Here is a 15981-nt window from a genome sequence, read left to right on the forward strand (position 1 = left end):
CAACATGTTTGTGTGTTTTTGTACTCCCTCTGTTGAGAATTTCCTCTTCAAACCAAACCCTTCTGTCACACAATCACCTCCACCCACCCACTAAAACCTTGATCTTTGCCATTGTTTCCAGTGACAGCACGAGAAGAAGACCCCAAAAGACAGATACTACAATTAAAGTTTAACAGCCGTAGTTTAACTCCCCCCCCCCAGACTCCCCGCATGTCTGTCGGCTCTGGTCAGTTCCCAGGCTCGGTGAAGTCTCTATCTGCAATCAGTGCTGGAGGGAACAGATGCATGTGGGCAGGAAACGGCAGCCCGCTCCACACTGCGGCTACAGTCGCAGCGGGAGGACATTCCTCATCACAGAGGATGTAAAAGAGGAGTGTGTGTGTGTGTGTGTGGGGAGTAATATCTCAGAGTTGCTTCCTGTGTGAAAGCTCCCAAGCGACTGTGGGCTTGTGGTCATCTGTGGCGCTCTCCGCGTCCACGTGAGGCTCTGGATCCATTTAGTGGTTTGAGTGGGGAGTTGTAGAAGGATGGAGGGGTGGGGTGGTGGTGGGGGGGAGGGGGGTGGATCAGGGAGAGGGGAGTGAAACATCAAAGCTGGAGGTGTCATTTTGGATCATTTGATCGCAGAGATAGCGGTGCGTGCGCAAAGGTCACGACCCCCGATCCTTGGCGCTGACCTCACCACTCGAAGGCCTCGGACCTGCACTGATCAGGGTTTCCCTTTGAGCCCCGCTGTCCTCTGCTCTGTGATCAGTCAGTCGGTTATTTGTTGCAACTTGGCTGAGTTCAAATGTAACGTTCAGAAAGGAATGCACGTCGCCCGCCGGCTTTCATGTCAGAGTTTTAAACTAAGATCGTCTTATAGAGATATTTAAGTTAAAGCCACTTTGGTCCATCCTTAAAAATGAAGTTATAAGCAATCTTTTAGCCTTTGGAGTATGTGTTGGGAATGACTCTCAGTGACTACCACATCAAATTTTAGCTCAATACCTGTAAATTTAACTAAACTATAGCCATTCTTGTGCTGGCTGAGGCTGCTTATATGTGGCGGCCATCTTGAACTGAACTGATTCCAAAATGTACACGCAAGTTTTACTTTTGGAAAGTTTAATTAAAATCTTTCCAGTGGTTTATGAGATATTTTGCTAATAGTTAATGCTAAAGATCTAACGGTGTATGTAGAGCTCGGTTTGTACGTCTGGCATGACTCTCAGCTACCACACCTGTCAAACTGAGTTACAGCCATCTTCGTGTTCGTTGTGGCGGCTATTTTGAATTGGGCTGACTCATGGGTTGAATTATTTTGCTAACAGACAGACAAAACAGACCCACACACCAGCAAAAGAGGTATTGTCCACCATAGAAGGCAAAGGGACCACAATATGAAATATCTTTTTAATTAATTTCTTCAGTTTCCATCTGAGAAAGTTTAACAAACGTACCACTGTTAATATCCGTGTTTTTATCTCTTAATCAACAATTCTAACGTTTGTAGTCAACCTGTGTCAAAATGGCTGCCACAGCCAAGTGACCATCAAAAACACAAAAATGGCTTCAACTCTGGCATGGTAGTAACTGAGACCGATCCTCAACACGTTGGGAGTGCTAACGATCGCACAAGATCTTTGTTTCTGCCATGAACTACTGCGTTTGGAGTCAACTTTGTTAGCAAAATATCTGGATGGACTTAAATGAAACATTTATTGGATGTACATCTACAACTGATTGTATTTTGAAGCCAATTCAGTTCAAGATGGCCGTCACAGCTGACTTAATCTCAGAAAACAAAATATCTTTCAGTCAGTTTTACAGATATTGTGCTAAAATTGACGCTTTCGTGCCTTTTATTCTCGTAAGTTTTATTCTCTCAAAAGTACAAACAGTTCTCACCAGGACTGAAGTTCGTCTTTGGGAGTCAGTTTGTAACTTAACTGAATATAAAGAAAACGAGGATCGTCTTCCAAGGTGAACAAAGAGGAAGACAGAAAACAGTCTGCTCAAAACATTATTTTATTATCCAAGGTGAAATGTCCTATCAAGTACAAAAAGAGAATCTCTTCAAAGTGGCCACAATCTGTTAAAAACATAGAGTATTTTTTTTTATTCTGCAGATAATTGGTTTCCCCTAACATACTACTTAAAAATAAAGGGAAAAAAACCAAAACAATTGAGAACTTTTCATGATTTTGAATAAATAATATAAGAAATTTAATGTCGATATAGAAGTTGAACTAAACTTGTAGGTTTCTTACAAAAAAAAAAACAAACCAAAACTGTACAAATTTCCGTGTTGCCCCACACAGTTTACAACCAGAATGGTCACAATGTGCAGCACTTTTATAAAAATGACAATTTTACCTAAATGTAAAGTCCATTTCAAATTAAAATAATAGGTTCAATTTACAGGAGGACTTCTTTGCTGGTTCAAATAGTGAAAAATAAAAGTTTCTACTCCTCTAAAAGTCTACATATTTGGACAGCAGTAATGTACAAACAGTGAGTAAAGCATATCATCACCATCATCATCATCATCTGGTAACGAAGAGAGAAACATTCAGTCGATATACGAAGAGAAGAAGACAGAAGCGCCATCGTCTCCCAACTTTGCTTTCACAGACAAAATATAAAAGAAAATAACGGGATTGCTTTTCCATTTTTCAACAAAACAACCCGGAGGCGACTCCGTAATGTTGCTGCTCTCCTTGAGAAATTACAAAAATGTTCCCACATACGCTTGGAGAGAGAGAGAGAGAGAGGGGGGGAATAAAAAAATGCAGCTATAAAATTTTCATACAAACCCCAAAGACACAAAGAATCCAAAGTCCCCGCTCGGAAGTTTAACTCCTGCCACAGACCGCAAAATAACCGCGTTGATAATGTTCATTATCCAATTACTTAAGCATGCCTCTGGGATGGAGCGGAGAGACGGGTGCGAGCCAACCTGTCAGCCTCGGGGTTGGAGGAGGAGGCCGAGCCATGAGGAGGACTAATAAAAATAAACACAGGACGCCTCGATGAGACGAAGGGAGCTGCAGTAGGGGAGACCGGGTATAGTTGTAACATAGGGAGAGTTGTAACACCACCAGTTCCACCAATCAGGGATAAGATAGGAGTTACATGATCATTTCAGTGTTTACCCGCTTCCTCCCCAATCCCATATTGTGATTGTCAAGGCTGTAAACAGGCACATGCAGATACTAAGGAGAAAAAACGGAATTTGAGGTAAGAAAGTAAATTTTTTGACCATGACTATATTTTGTTTAGTACTTATACTGTTGCAGATAAAACCATATGACTTACATTAGATGAAAATGTAATTTCTCAGGCAAAATGTGATGCATTTTCCTGTGCTAATTTCAAACCGCTATGCTACTACAGCTAGCTAAACATGGCAGACAGGGTTGGGGTGGGTTGTAACACATCTTTAAAAAGTGTTACAACCATCCCCTTACATACAACTAAGAACATTTTGATTTTAATAATTTTACAGAATGCCAAGGCAGTGGATACGAAAGACTGATAGGCGTGTGCCTGCAGATGTTTTAAAAAAGGCATCTGATGAGGTCATAAAGAAGAGCAAGTCAGTCAGATCAGTTGCGAAGGCGCATGGGATCTGCCATGTAACACTGAGCAGATACTGCAAATCACTGCAGAAGCTGAGAGAACAGGGGTCCAGTGATCTTCCCAGTGTAGGTTATGAGGTGCAGGAGGAAGTATTGGCTGACTATTTGACTCAGGCAGCAGACCTGTATTATGGCCTGACTCCAAGTGAGGTAAGCATATGACAGGTTAGTCACTGGAGACAAGAGAAGAATTGAATACCAGCGTAGGTGTTTTCTATTCCTCTTTCTTTTTGGTCAGAAAATTTGCATATCGACTGGCAGTAACATATAATATCAAACACCCACAAACATGGGATGAGAAGCAGATGGCAGGGCCTGACTGGTTCACATTATTTATGAAGCGGAACCCTAGCCTGTCAATAAGGAGTCCTGAGGCAACCAGCCTTACACGGGCCACAAGTTTTAACCGCCAAAATGTGGAACGTTTCTTCAACAGCCTTGGACAGGTCATTGAGAGATACAACTTCGACAGGAGCGATATATGGAATGTAGATGAAACTGGCGTAACAACAGTTCAATCACCAGACCGTGTTGTTGCTCGTCGTGGTGTCAAGCAGGTGGGTGCGATGACATCAGGTAAGAGAGGTGTGCTCGTGTCAGTAGCATGCGCTGTGCAAGCGCTGGGAAATGCAATTCCTCCCTTCTTTGTATTCCCCCGTAAAGGTTACAAGGAACTCTTCATTCAGAGTGGGCCAACAGAGAGTGCAGGAAGTGGTAATGCCTCAGGATGGATGCAAGAGGAAGACTTCCTCTTATTCCTTGCTCATTTTGCAAAACACACAAAGGTCAGCCCAGAGAAGAAGGTTTTACTTTTGCTGGATAATCACTGTTCACATATATCTGTTAAAGCTATTGATTTCTGCAAAGAAAAGGGAATAGTGCTACTTACCTTCCCCCCCACTGTAGCCATAAACTTCAGCCACTGGACCGCAGTGTCTACGGCCCATTTAAGAAAATGGTGAACGCTGCAAGTGATGCCTGGATGTTCTTGTATTGTTCTTTTAATTCACTAAACCTCTTTTTGAAGCATATCACATGGTGTGGCCTCTGTTTTTGCTTCTTTTGTCTAATTGTTACAACTTACCCCAGCAGGTGTTACAACCTACCCCGGTAGCGGGGTAGGTTGTAACAAAGGAACACCGTGTATTTGACATGAACTCATGAGGTCTGTGATATTCTTGCAGAGGTTTGAATTGATGCCATTTGTAGTAAACAAATGTGGGTATTTTGTATAAAAGTTTGAGAACTCTAGCTTAAAAATTCTGTGAGTTAAAGGTGCTGGAGCAAAAAGTGTTACAACCATACCCGGTCTCCCCTACTTCAAATCGCTCTCCTTCAATAATCACCTTCTCCAAAACCACATGGGTCTCTCTTTTTTTTTTTTTCCTCCTTCAGAAACATCAAGCAGAGCTCTACATGGAAAAGGTAAAAAATACAGAAATAAAAAAGATGCAGTGGGTGGGATGATCTGTGATGTTGCTTCCCCGCTGGAAATAAACATGAAAGCAACTCTGCCTTCATGAAATGAATCGTCCATGTATGTTTTTATGTCGTTTCGTTTTCTAAGTGCGAGACACGGCGTGACCTCTGACACGAAGCTGCTTGACCACGAGAAGCTGCACGTTCCTGAATAACAAATCCTTCCACATGTGAAGCAGAAGCCGAAGCTCGACTCTGATGGAGACGTGACCGGATGAGGCTACAGAGCAGAGGAATAAAGAGAATAAAGGAAATAAAGAGTCGAACGCTGAGAGGTTAACCAGTGACGCTTCTTCTTTCATGTCGTCTCCAGCTTTCTTCTCGTGGTGGAGCTACATTTGTAGGACTGGCTGGTTGGGATGATTGAGGCCACGATTAAAAAAAAAAAAAAAAAAAAGGAGAAGTCTGCAGCTTCCCAGTTCCTGGTCTGAAGGGAGAAAAGGAGGCCTTTCGGTCCCTGGCAGAAGGTGGGGGACGTGCAGGAGGAGGGCCCGCTTTCCTCCAGACAGACCCAGACGACAGGTCCTAATAAATCAGAGGCGCGTCTTTAGTCTACGACACTCGCTTTTTTTTTTTTTTTTTTTTTTAGGGAGGGAGCTAAGATGCTGCTGACTGTAGCTTGTTGTTATGTGACCTAAAGAGAGGGGCAAAAAAAGAGGAGGAAGAAAAACTGTTGGAAAAAATCTTGTTGTTTCTGTTTGTTTGTTTTTTTTTCTTTTTTTTATTAAAAGCTTTACAATATGTGACAAAAATATAACTAAGGAAAAAATACAAAAAACAAGTATCGGATGCCAGTGGGTCGGACATTTAAATGCAGACAGAGCAGCCATGTTGGGAAATGGGATGTCGGTCCAACAACGTTTATACAACTTTTTTTATTATTTAAACACGTTTCAAACCCCGAGGCGGACGAAGCTTACCATATTTAGAACAGGAAAGCTAAACTAGATTCTTCTCCAATCTATGTTTACACTTTCTATCATTATTTTCTTCAGAACAAGAATAGTCCTTCACAGAAAATAGAATATGAACATAATAACATTATACATAGGTACAGGAAAAAAAAAAAAAAAAAGAAAAAAAAATCTAATGTTGAAAGCTTTTTATTTTATTTATTTTTTGTTAAACTGAGGTAAATATGTCAGCATGTTACGACCAAGAACAAGAAACAGTTCTATCAAATTAGCATATAAATTATGTGTGGAAAGCTTACGTTTACAACCGAAATCAACAGCTTTTTGTCCTGAAGTCAAGTCTAAAGAAAAGAACGAGAAGCCAAGCAAAACTTTGTTTCACTTCATATCCAACCCACACATAATTCAAACGTCATCTAGTGTGAGAGCGTAAAAAAATAGTTTTTTTCCTTCCAACATGGCTGCAGTTATTAAACAGTAGAAACCTCTTTTTTTCCTTTTGTTGGGTTTTTAAAATAATAATAATAATAACAATAATATTAATAAAAAAATCCTCACACCTAATGTGTGGCCTAATATATGCACTTTCTTACAAAGTTTTTGACGCCGTTTCAAACAAGTAAAAACAGCAACGTTCCGGGATAGAAAATTAAGTTTTTGTTTAAGAGTGACCCCGGCACCCTGGAGTTAGACATCACAATCTGCAAGAGAGAGAAAGAGTGGATGGGAGTCAATACATGCGGGTGACGTACATCGCCGCTTAAAGCACAGAAAAGGCGCAAGATATCACATGTTGCCGATGGAGATGAGCTCAGCAGCCGCCGCGCTGAGCCAGGAGACGTTTAATGCAACATGAAATGTGCTACAAATAAAATTAAAGCACAGCAAAACAAAACAAACAGCATCACTAATGGAATAAATGAATAAATTAATACTATATATAAAAACACACAGGTGAAGGTAAACAAGTGGGGAAATGTGTTAAGAATACAGATGTTTTTATTTTAAGTTTTAAGTGATTAAAGCAGTAGGTTTAGATGTCATTTCTACATATTTTTCTTACATAATTACATTTTAACTGGAGTGAAAAGTAGCTGAAATTGCCCCTTTATGGTTTTTTTTCTTGCGGGATTCGTTCTCAGCTGCTCAGAGAAGCTCAAAGGAAATAAAGCTCTAGGAGTCATTAAAGCAATAAATACTGAGAGAACAGTCAGCATTCTTACAGAGTTAAAGGTAAAAATGGATGCAGGTTGTTAGAAATGAAAAGAATTGTGAGAAATAATCCCACAAAACAGGCAAAGTGGACTTTAAACACAGGCCTTGCAGAAAAAGACCTTTTATTACTTTAGAAATAAAAAAACAAAACAAAATATTACTCTTAAATCCAATACCTGATGAAGTTTGGTTGCATGTTTAGGGTTTTACAGAAACGACCATAATTTAAAAAAAACTCAGAGGAAGCAGAAGGAGGTGACAAAAATCCAAGAGATGAAGGAATTAAGAGCCTATGTTGTTTTATTAGGATTGTTCTTTATTAGAAAAAAAAGAAAGGTGTGTATTTGGTTTAATGTCACCACAGCTGATGACTTTTAGGGCTGCAAGGGGCAGAAAATGTCCGACAAACATGGGAAGGTAAGCCAGGGAATTTAGGAAATATTCCAAACTGGAAGCTTTTCATGGGAATTGCAGCAATTTTTGGGAACTACCTGGAAATTTGGGGTAATTTAAACAAACTGTCATATCCAAACAAAAGCAGATACTTTGTTTGACACTTAGTTTTTGAAATCCAATGACCTAATCTGCATGAGCACGACTTTTAGAAATTCATGGATTTTGAACATTTTTATTTCAGTTTTTGTTGCTGCAATCATTTGTAAATTCATTTACACAACTTTGAATCAAAATAATTATATTATATGATGATTTTTATGTGCTTTGTCATTGCGTTCACATAAAAACAAAACAAATATTAGTTAATTGTATATCCCGGAACAAAAGAATTATTGAAATATCTACATTTTTGTTCAGAAAATCTAAAATTTTGTTCAAAGAGCACCGAACAAAACTATTTGCATGTTAATTGATCGTTATTTTGGCTTCTTTATGTCATTTTATCTAAATAAAAACAGACTGAGTTACAGTAAATTGCATTTCACCACATAACTGTGAACAAAACTCTTTACGTTTTATTATTTTTTCATTATTTTTTATGGTGTGGTCCCTCTCACAGCAAGAAAATCTGGTTGTTTTAGTCAAGATTATGCTAGAATATATTTTCTGTTAACCTTTAATATTTTTAATAACCAGCTTAATTACCAAAGAAGGTTTCCAACTTTTAAGATTTCCCAGAATTTAGCAACCCTAATGACTTTATTTGTCAGTTTTTGCTCTTCCTTAATTCTGGAAGTTAAGTTGTGTCCCCTTTCTTTTTTTTTGTCTTTCTCGTCAGCGGTTTATAATCGCCACCGTCTTACCTGCTGGCTTTGAAGCCTTTGAGCTTCTGGACAAAGAAGTTCTCCAGAACCTCGGCACACTGGTAGAAGGGCGAGTCGCTGGGATTGTAGTAACGGCAGTTGTCGAAGATTTTGGTCATGTCTGCTACAAATTCTGTCAGCTTGACGTACTCCCGCTTGTGTAACCTCTCCTCCATGGTGGACAGGTCTGAGAGGAGAGAATCATTCATTTAGTGGGTTTGTTTAACTGCCTGTTTTGTCAAAGAAAAATGGCGTAATGTGTGCGGACGCACCGGACACAATTTGGGGTTTTCTGACCGACTGTTTTGCAAATCAGCGAGCTAGCTTTGAAACACCCTCAGTTTATGTGGTGTCCACTGGACAGACAGGAAAATACTGCATCACTTTAAATGTGACAGCAAAAATCCAAAAGCCCTGCCAGAGCTGACCTCGATCTTCTCACACTTCCAGACAAGTTACTGAGTTGTGACCTATTTATCATTCCTGAGGAGAGCATCATTTCTCCACAGGAATGTTTGAAAACAAGGCAAACATCAGAGCTTTTATTTCCAGGTTTCCCCCCACGAAAAGCAGCTCTCAGCGTCGGCAGCCATGTTAAATCAAATTACAGACCCCACCAAAGAATTTACGAGTGCGTTAGCCGAGGCTTCAGATAATCAGCTGGTGTTTGTGGGTCGCACCGCTCGGCTTCCCAGGGCCGCGTTTCAAGCAAACATATCTGACTCTTATCCTCTTTGGCCCCCCCACCCAACAGGCTAACAAACCTCACAGTCGATATCAAAGACCTCCTTCTTCTCTCGTCACCAGATTTCATCGCAGAACCCTCCATAAACTACCAGCGGCTGCAGCCACACCAATCAAACGCTCCTTTTATTTTTGATTTTTCTGCAAACCAACAGGGTCCTGCTTTTTGGGCGGTGTTGGGGGGAGGACTAGAGTTTCCAGGGTCGGGCCAACACATAGCGAAGTGTGGGGCAGGTTTCTTTCCACAGGGAGCCCGGCGGGCCCCCGAGCAGCTCATTAACGGTTTGTTTGTATGGAAGTTCAAAAAGGCCCTGTTGACGCAAGTCGCCGTTTACATGGTCGGTTTGATCTGAGTCGGAGGGCTTCCTCCCAGTCGGCCTTCTGTGTTTTAATGTTTGAGATATAAAGCATGGGAGTTGCTTCAAAAGTTTCAAGCAATTACGAAATGAAAACAGTATTCTCCGAAACGGAATACTCCCAATTAAATCTGAAATAAACTCAATATTGGTTAGTTGCTTACCTTACGATCCACACAGTGCACAGGCAAAGGTATGTTGGTGTTTTAAACAGTAAAACAGTATTATATAAACTGAACTGAGTCAATTAGCGGACCAAAATGAAAACACAATTAAAAAGAGAAAAGATAAACACACCGAATAAAACCTCAGTGCTGAAAATGTTTGGCTTCAGAACAGCCAGCTATGATTGATCAGTGGAGGAATCATTCTCATTTTTACTTTTTAATGTATTTTTATTGCATCACCTTGCAGCTCAACATATTAAAGCCACTTTTTTTCAATTTAAAAACCTATAATGGGCTTTTCCTGTTTTTTTTTTTTTTTTTTGGGGGGGGAGTATTTTTACCCAATACATACGTATTATTTTAGAATACAGCCTTAAATATGCTAACAATTTCAGCTTTTTTTCCCACAAAAATGTAGTAGTTAAAAAAAGTAGTTAAGTAAAAAAAAAAAAAAACGAGGAATTGAAATTTGTACAAATTCAAACGTGAACCTGTAATAAGAGCACAAACAGAAGGTGTATACACTAATATCAGTGTTATGTGACTCACCCATTGGTTCCTTGATTACCCTGTAATAATCAGGGGCGTCGTTCGTATCCACTGGCTCCAGGAATGGCCATGCCATTTTATGTGCCTGCAGAGAGCGAGCGAGGGACAGGGGGAACAAAAAAAAAAGAGACAAATTCTTGAGAAAGTTGAAACCAAAGAAAAACAAACAGCGCCATGAAAATTACACTGAAAGCAGGTGGGTCAACACAGATGTTCTACTCTAGTGTCCCTCCCGTTTCACCCTCACACACACACCGCTGGATGACGGAGAGGAGCGAGAAGAAGAGAGGGAAGTTCGAGACGAAGAAAAGAAAACACTCGGCTCAGGCAGATGTCCAAGTAGGAAAGGCCGACCCATCAGATAAGACGGACACAGAGGACTTTTGTTTGCTGCTCTTGCACTGAACTGGGGTTTCAAGAAGCAGTGTTAGTGTTGGGCCGACCGCAGATGGTAAAACTACTGCAGTGCCGCTGCCTCTTTAGCTGCCGCTCCACTGGTTTGTGTATTTGCTTAGTGTGTGTGCAGGGATGTAGTGAAAGAGCAAATCTACCCAGGAAAACACTTTATGGTTTGCAGAGCTAACTTTCACCTTCCTCATTTTATGCACTTGGACCAAATTGGAGCTTAAACGTTGGGTCTCTCGCCTCCGGTTTGCAGCTTTAATTCGCCGCCCACAGCAGCTGCAGCCCTTCTGCTCACCTGTAAGGAGCGCAGGATCCTCCGCAGGCCTTCGTGGTCCTTATCCGTGAGTGGAGTGAAGACGGTCATGGCATCCTCTGTGGACTGACACTGCGGGCACACGTACTCGTCGATGTGGTTGGCCTCGCTCTGCAGGATTCCCACACAGCGACCGTGGTACCAGTTCTGACAACGGTCACAGCCGATGTAAAACCTGGGAAAATAAAAAAAAACAACAAATATTTACTTCAACATTTGGCTTGAAAATCACCAACAAGGTACTAGCGTAGAAAAAAAGCAATAAAGTAGTTTTACTGTGATTTTGTTTTTCATATTTAACTAGTATTTGTTGATTTTCAGATGAACTGGAAACATTTTATTCTGACTTTTGACCTAAAAATCACTTTTTTTTGACAACAAAGTGTAAAATACCACATTGTGTTTGCTACTCCAGGTAGCTTGTTCTGTCTCTTTCAAAAGGACCCAAACTTGCAGGAACAGAAGAAATATGATGTGTGTGTACAAACACACACACACACACTCACTGAGACTCATCGTATGGAGTCTGACAGATGCAGTACAGCTCCTCCGGGCTGCTCTCCTGACCCCGTTTACACTCCACGCAGATGTAGTCGTCCATCTTCTTCGCCTCCTTCTCCGTGATGCCCACACAGTCGCCGTGGTACCAGTTAGTGCAAAGGTCGCAGCCAATATAAAACCTGCACACAGGACCAGAATGATGACGACAGCTACAAATTCCTTCAGATTATTAAAACGATTAAAATGAACATTTAATACAACTGTGCTCTTTGTTCTGATGTGGATGAACATGCTTCACAAAACGTCATAGAGGAGGTTTATTTCTAAGGTTATTAGTTAAATTGTTCTTGAGAGTTTCTCTATTGCAAGGGTGCTTTTAATCCGACCAGTACTTCCATGTTTACCAACACAGTTTTGTCATGATTTACTTGACAGAGCATTAGCATACTTTGTCTCATCGTAGGGCGTCTTGCAGATGCAGTAGAGCTTTGTATCCTTCTTGCTCTCCTTTGTGCTTGTCGTCGAGATCATCTTCTTCTTCTTGGACTTGGCTGCTGCTGCCATCTCCCTCTCGTCTTCCCGTTTCCTCTTGTGCGAGGAGGTGACGGTGGCGGTGAGGTGGTGCTGTGAAGAAATGCTGTGTTTGTGGACCAGAGTTTGCTGTTTCTGGCTGTGGGCTGCGGCGGCTGCGGCCACCTGAGCTGCCTGCAGGGCTGCTGCTTGAGCCTTTTCCTTCTCCCTCCGCATCCGCAGCAGGTCCCTCTTTAACTCCTCCTGAGGAGGAGCGACGCAAGGACAAATCAGGGTATGAGCCAGGGTTAATTTTATTAGACGTTTTGAATAAACATCCAGGGTTCTCCTACTATCTAAGTACCACGTTTTATCACCTGAGCTTCGAGCTGCAGCTCCTTGTCGAGAAGCGCCCGCTTCTTCAGGATCTCCATCTTGAGGCTTTCTTTGTGTTTGTAAAGGAGCGTCGAGAGCTTGCTAGCGTTAGCCAGCCTCCTCTTGGCCTCCACAACCTCCTCCTTCTTTCTTCTCTTGGCTGCCTGCCTCTCATCTTTGTCTATTCGGTCCAGGATGTACTTCATCACTTGGTTGCATACAATCATCCTGTGCAGATTTGGAATTAAGGAGTTGGGAGAGAAAGAGACAGGAATTAAACTTTGTGATATATTCTCTTCATTTGTTGAAATATGCACTTTAGTCCAACTTGTGCTTAAAATATGTTTGTGCTATAAATAAACAGACACCGACACTGCAGTACAGCAGAAAAACACTTCACATATAATGATAAAGTTGTGTATACATCAGTAAACTGTTCTGCTTGAAGCAAACAACAACAAAGAATCACCTAAAAATAATAAAATCTTATGTGAAAAACTGACCCATTAGATATACCTTTTCAGACATGTAGGCATAACAGGCCTAATAAGAGAAAAGAAACTAACAAAAGGAAACTATTATCACATAACTGATGATAAAATTTAGTACGATCAAGTCACAAACACTGACACACAAACAATGCTTCCATCTGTCAACAACATACAATCTGAATGACCACATAAATACAAAAACAGACAATTTTTCACAAGTAAGAACTGGCAGTCTGTGTTCATGTACAAAAGGACTTTTGTAATTATGAAGCCTTGGGCTTGATTGTGGTTCTGACCTCATATTTTATTCCTATCTGGCTCAAAATTATTGCTTTCTTCTCCATAAACCAATTAAAATTAACATGTAAAAACTACAGAAAAAAAAGTTAAATTGATTAAAAGGCAAAAACAGTAATTGACAATAAAAAAAAAAAAAAAGTTTTTTTTTCTTCTGTAAAGATTCGTGATTTAGAAAAATCAAGTGTAAAAGCAATACTAATGTAATGTTTTGGGTCTTTATGGGTTAAAATGCAGAAGGATAAAAAGTTATGCGCAGGGTTCTTAAGTCTGTCGTGATTTATACTACTGCAAATTAAATAAAGGCTAACAAAATATTAGTGATAAAGAAGAGGGGAAAAAAAGAAGATCATTCACAGATAAAATCTCCACTGTGAACAATTTCATAAGCGCAAATGTCAGCTTATGACAATAAATCCACATAATTTATGGGCCTCCGTTCCCAGCGTGTTCACTTGTGTTTGCTAATATTCACAAATAAGATCAAAAGTTGGTGCCCCGTCGAAGCGTGCTTCGGTGCGAATAACACGAAGACGTACGCGGCTGCCGAGGTCAAAAACAGGCCAACACACCGAGGTAAACACAGCAAATGCAGCATGAAAGCAGAGGGGAAAAAAAATTGAAACTGCGCACGGAAAAAACACAAGCTGATGTCAACGTTCTGCATTATTCCAAACAGAGATGTTTTGAAGGAAAAGAGGGAAGAAACGGTTGACATGAAGACATGGAAAAAAGCATGAAAAAACAAGCAGAAAGGAACTACAGACAGCTGCTTTAGTGATGTAAAGGTATTCAGGATTCAGTGTTTCAGGTCTGTGTGAATGAATCCAGTGTTGACACAAAGTCTGTGGACATAAACATATGGCTGTCAAGGTCACCCATTGGTCAGATTTAACTCTATCTGCTGCACATAACACAGGCAGGTAAAACACAAGTTTATTTTAAACATCCCACTTCAGTCCATCCTTTCTGCATTTTATAGGTGTCAAATTTATCCTCAAACAAGAGAATAATATCTTTAAAAAATTTGTAGTACTTTTCAGAATAAAAAGTTACAAAGTACAACACAAAGAGCAAAAACCTTCAAGTTAAAATACAAATAGATACAGAAAAAGTATCTCCACACAGAGATACAAACGTCTTTTTATTCAGTCTTTCACCAGGATTCAAAGATTTCTAGCTGAATTATTAGTCAATAAGTTTTTGTTTTGCTTTAAAGTTACAGCATGCTAACAATTTAGCTGAAGTTGTTTTTACAGAAGTGTTTGTACTGAAGGTTTATATTTTAGGGACACAAACAGGACACAAAGCCACCAGGGTTATAAACGTAAAGCAGGACAGGACTGACAGGGCACAGGAGAAGAACGTGGACACACGTAGAGGTTTGACTTCAAAATAAATAAATAAATAAAAAAAGGACTTTCCCTCACATGGATGAAACACATTTTCTGTGTTGGTACAAACTTGCTGCCACCAGACAGGCGGCTGACTCACCTTCTCAACGATCCACAACATAAACTTCTTGACTTCCTAAATGACACCTTGACATAAACACCCCTCCAACATTTTCACACACGCAGGAGGAAAACTCTGGATACAAACCTCTGATTTTCTTCTCTCTCTGCAGGAGTCATGGTCTTCTTCTGCTTAAGGTGCTCGATCACAGCGTTTTGTTTCATAACCACCTAAAACAAACACAGGAAGATAATAAGCACAAAACGCATGTTTTTAATAACAGGTGGAACATTTAAGGTTTGAGATAAAATGGTTGAACTGTGGACAATTAGACAGTGTCCAAGAAGAAGCAAAAAGAGACACACTTGTTCCTATAGATGGTAAGAGGTAGCTTAAAGGGAATTGGTGTTTTAAAGAATATACGGTTTCAAACAAAACATAAAAGAGCTCTTGGGTGACATTAATTAAAATTTGTCACTAAATAAATAACAAGACGGCAATGGTGTTTAGATCAACTACTATTAGTAACTAAATATATAGAAATAAAATATATATTGAAAACAAAGAGGCCGTACAAATATACAAAGATAAATTAAATCACATATGCACAGTGGTGTTGGGAGAGATAAATGAAGAGAGTGAGTGGACTGAGATGACAGGCTGGCTTTGACAGCTTTCTACACACACACACACACACACACACACCTGTTTCTGAATAATGTCGCTCTGGTTGGTCGCGTTGAGGGCGAGCTCTCTCTTCGCCTCGGCGGCCTGTCTCTTCCTCTGCTGCTGCTGCTCTCTGAGCTGCTGGATCCGCTGCAGTTGCTCCTGGACAGACGCTGCCTGGATGGTAACTACATTTCCGATCTGGACAGAGATTCGGATGTGGAAATCAACCTGTGCGCTTTTATAGTGAGTTGGAATCTTGTTTAATTTCAATTCAGTTTGGTTTGGGTTAGCGTGCTGCAGAGGCTGGGCTCAACAAGAGTCTTGGTATTGGAGGAAAAAAAACCTGGTCACATTTAGTACCATAAAACATATTTAAGGTAAATTACTTTGTTATATAGAAAAGCACATTTAAAATTGATCTGTTCTTACTTTACAAAGATCAAAGCTCCTTAGAAAGGTCCTAGAAAGATAGGATCTGTTAAGCAAAGCAGGTTTTGATCCAGTACCTGTCCACCCTGAGCTGAGGTGGTCCCACTCTGTTGTATCTGGATGGGAAGCTGTAGTTTGATGTGCTGCGGCAGAGAACCTCCACCCTGCTGGGTTTGTAGCTGGGCCAGAACCTAAATACACCAGAAGGTATTATATTTAACAAAATAAAC

General features: G+C 40.4%; 1 protein-coding gene across 5 annotated transcripts in view; it reads right to left on the reverse strand.

Moving 5' to 3' along the window:
• Nucleotides 1-3250: 3250 nt before the first annotated feature.
• Nucleotides 3251-15981, reverse strand: part of LOC108247225 (nucleosome-remodeling factor subunit BPTF) — a 36819-nt gene continuing 24088 nt past the window's right edge. For 4 of the 5 annotated variants that reach the window (XM_017435187.3, XM_017435188.3, XM_025010332.2 and 1 more), the window contains exons 27-36: nt 15829-15942; nt 15359-15520; nt 14801-14883; nt 12413-12638; nt 11974-12299; nt 11531-11704; nt 11007-11199; nt 10307-10391; nt 8491-8677; nt 3251-5736 (exon numbers count right to left, since the gene is read on the reverse strand). In XM_017435187.3, the coding sequence (XP_017290676.1) occupies nt 5700-5736; nt 8491-8677; nt 10307-10391; nt 11007-11199; nt 11531-11704; nt 11974-12299; nt 12413-12638; nt 14801-14883; nt 15359-15520; nt 15829-15942 (1587 nt within the window). In that variant the 3' untranslated portion in view covers nt 3251-5699. Of the gene's footprint in view, nt 5737-5803; nt 6718-8490; nt 8678-10306; nt 10392-11006; nt 11200-11530; nt 11705-11973; nt 12300-12412; nt 12639-14800; nt 14884-15358; nt 15521-15828; nt 15943-15981 lie in introns of those variants that run through there. The other variant, XM_017435189.3, reaches the window with a different exon arrangement.

This window comes from Kryptolebias marmoratus, linkage group LG3 (assembly GCF_001649575.2).
Source record: "Kryptolebias marmoratus isolate JLee-2015 linkage group LG3, ASM164957v2, whole genome shotgun sequence".
NCBI classification, from domain to species: Eukaryota; Metazoa; Chordata; class Actinopteri; order Cyprinodontiformes; family Rivulidae; genus Kryptolebias; species Kryptolebias marmoratus.